Source organism: Pteropus alecto, unplaced genomic scaffold (assembly GCF_000325575.1).
Source record: "Pteropus alecto unplaced genomic scaffold, ASM32557v1 scaffold61, whole genome shotgun sequence".
Lineage (NCBI taxonomy): Eukaryota > Metazoa > Chordata > Mammalia > Chiroptera > Pteropodidae > Pteropus > Pteropus alecto.
In genome coordinates this window covers 14,110,495-14,113,678 of record NW_006434835.1, presented here as the reverse complement: position 1 = coordinate 14,113,678, position 3,184 = coordinate 14,110,495, and the positions used below count along the sequence as shown (strand labels likewise).

The following is a 3,184-nucleotide window of genomic DNA, read 5'->3' as shown; positions in this document are numbered from 1 at the left end:
TTAGATGGCCCCCGTCTGCCCAGCCTGCCAACCCAGCGCCCCGTCCCAGTCCTACCCACTGATCCCCTCAAGCCGGGAGTCAGGGTCTGGGGGACAGGAGGCGGCACCTAGCCCAGAGCTAGCGCAGTGGTCAGGGGGAGCTAAAGGTAGGTTGCCAGGCAATGGTGAGCAGGTGCGGGCAGTGGGACCCTCCTGGACATCCCCACCTTCCCGCCCCTCCCCTCCCAACACACACACTTCAGAGTGGCCAGCAATAGGATCCCAGGGGTCTAAGCTCAGGAAGAGGGGCCACCTGCTCACCGTGGCCAGGGCCTGGAACAGGCAGTAGAAGGTCATGTACCAAAGACCTCGCAGGTTGGTGAAGGGGGGCAGGAACCACAGGAAGAAGTAAGCCAAGGAAATGAAGGGCGTGCAGCCCAGCACCCTGCGGGAGCACAGTGGAGGTAGAGTGCCCACAGCACCAGGATGGGGGACACAAAGGGCAGTGCTGGAGCAGCACCACCCTTCTGGGCATGAGCCCTCTACCCTGGAGAAGCCCTGGGCTGGGGCTTTTAGGCTGGGAGCCACCGAGTGGGAGAAGTGGCTGACGGGACATGGATGTAGGCAGGAGTGGGTCTGGGACTCTGGCTAGGACACTTGGGTGTTTGGTGATTCCATTCCCTCTATCGAGGGCCCTGGAGCACAAAAGTGTCCTACTCTGTGAGACCTTCCTTGGTTTCCAGCCCACCCTGCCCATACTTAGCTCTCCGCGTCAGGCCTGGGAATCTCAGAGGCTTTGTCCAGCCCTGAGCCCCTTTGTGAGGGAAAGTCCCCAAGAATGTCTCTGAACTTCTGCATGACTCAGTCTGACCCAGTTTGGTCCCATCTCCAATGGTCTAGTCCCATCACCTGCTATGCAGTCTTGTTCTCTAACCATCCACAGGGATTTCTACTAAGAAGCAGGCTGTGACAAAAACAGTGACCTCGGTCTAGGGCTGGGTACCAGATCCAAAGGACTGTGAGGCTGCTCACCAGGGCATGAGTCGTCCAGACCCTGTCCTCCTGCTTCTGTTGATGAAGAACCCAGCCACAGGGTCAGCAGCTGCCCCAGACACCTTCCCTCCAAACAGGACAAGTGACACCTGGGCAGCAGGGATCTGAAATGAACAGGGGCGAAGATAGCCAAGGCCTGGCAGAAACAGAGAGGGTACCCAGGCCTGCCCACCCACCAGGAGGGAGATCCGACTAAGGCCAGAGCTACAGTGTAAAGATCTAGTCAGCCTCCTCTCCAGGACACTAATCCAAAAGGCTCTCAGGGCACATCTGCACTAGAGAAGAAACACTGGCACATTCCCATTGTTACCCTTGCCCAGTCACTTCTGGAGAAGATGCGAGGGACCCTCATCTAAGCTGGCTTAGTGCAAGAAGGGTACACCCAGGCTGACAATCAGAGGTCGGCGTTTCGTTTCATAATGAAAACGTTTTATTGATTTTTTGATTACATAAATGATACACTCGTAGAAACATTCGAACAAAAATATTAAGCAAATCCCACTATCCTGAGACAACCAGAAGCATTTTGATGATCAACCTTTCATGCATTTATATACATTTGCAATTTGTAATCTTATATAAATGCAACCATATCGGTGTCATTTAAAACAATCATGAATACCTTATCAAAAATTTCTTTTTTGCTTATCCTCTATCCTCCACCATTCCCACCTATAGCCAATGTTAACAGCCTGGTATAATTTTCCGTACACTTTCTCCATGCTCACTTTAAATCATGTACTGACACATATACACATATACTCATGCATTTACATATATGGGGCATGTCTTTGTTTTGCTAAAATAGGATCATTTTATACTCTTCTCTAGAACTTTTTTACTTCATAGTGCATCATGGAAATCCCTCCAAGTCAATTGATATAGATCTAATCCATTCTTTTGAATGGCTACATAATAGTCCATTATGCGGATTTAGTAAAAGTTATTGTCCAATTGTTTCTATATTGCTGGGCATTCACATTGTTTCCCATTTTCTGCTACAAACAACCTGCGGTAAACATTCTTGAAGAGGCTGCCCTCAATAGAATTGGCTTTTTGTCAGGCTTAGAGCACAAGTGTTACCCATGAAGGATGGTGGGGGTGGAAGGACCAGACACCAAGGAGGATGGGAATAGGGGGCCCTGGGCTGTTGCCCAAACTCACCTGTGCCACATCCAGCAGGAAGAGCTGCAGATAAAAGGCTATGGCGCTGGAGGCCACCTGGTTGGGGATCCCGCCAATGCCATAGCACATCTTAGTACAGAATGAGAGGCGACCAGTTCTGCTGTCCTGGAGGAGACACAGGAGCTAAGCAGCCTCAGAGACACAAAACAGCTCCCCACATCCCCTGACTTCCATAAGCATTCTGGGGTCCCTATGTCTTGAGGGCTTTTCCAGAGACCTCTTAGTCCTAATTTGCCCCAAATCATCTTAAAGGGAAGTGACATGTAAAAAGAAAAAAATCTTAAGCCATGACCTCTACAAACATTTCCAGGGGGAAGTTCTTCCTTACATTTCCCCCTCAGTGCTTCCCGCTACAGTCTGTTTTATTTTGAGTCAGCAAGCCAGAGTGAACTGGGGGTCAGGAGACCCCTAACTTTGCCACCATCTCCTCATGTGACCCCGACTCCACTTTCTCCATGCCTCATCTGTCAAATGGAATAATCGTCCCAATTTTGCAGGGTTGTTTTGTTGAACAAATGAGGCAGTGGCTCCAGAGGACTTTTACAGCAGGTGCTGAATGACTGACTAGTAGCCTGAAATCAGCCATTGTGAGAGTAATTATACCACAGAGATAGCAAACATTACAAATCAGAGCCTTTTTTCCCCCTAGGAGACTGTTTCCTAACCCACTACAGAAATGAAGTAATGTTTATGACCCCCAAGTGTGTGTGTGTGTGTGTGTGTGTGTGTGTGTGTGTGTGTGTGTGTGTGTATGTGTCTCACAAGCCCTAAGATATCTAGTGGACTCCAGACTCCAATATTCGACTGTGTACTCACAGCCCCACATGGTTGCTTAAAAAGCATTTCAGCTTAGCATGGTCAACACACATGGCTTCTGATTTCCACCCCATCGTTTCAACCAACTCCTAACTCTGTTGTCCCCATTGCATTAAATGACCCCAATGCCCACGCAGCCGACCGGACCACA

General features: G+C 49.7%; 1 protein-coding gene across 1 annotated transcript in view; it reads right to left on the bottom strand.

Annotated features, from left to right (window-relative positions):
• MFSD2B (major facilitator superfamily domain containing 2B) overlaps window positions 1-3,184 on the bottom strand; it is a 14,658-nt gene that overhangs the window by 7,888 nt on the left and 3,586 nt on the right. Inside the window, exons 2-4 of the mRNA XM_015588140.2 lie at window positions 2,197-2,322; window positions 1,012-1,136; window positions 238-424 (exon numbers count right to left, since the gene is read on the bottom strand). Of these exons, the coding sequence (XP_015443626.1) occupies window positions 238-424; window positions 1,012-1,136; window positions 2,197-2,322 (438 nt within the window). The remainder of the gene's footprint in view (window positions 1-237; window positions 425-1,011; window positions 1,137-2,196; window positions 2,323-3,184) is intronic.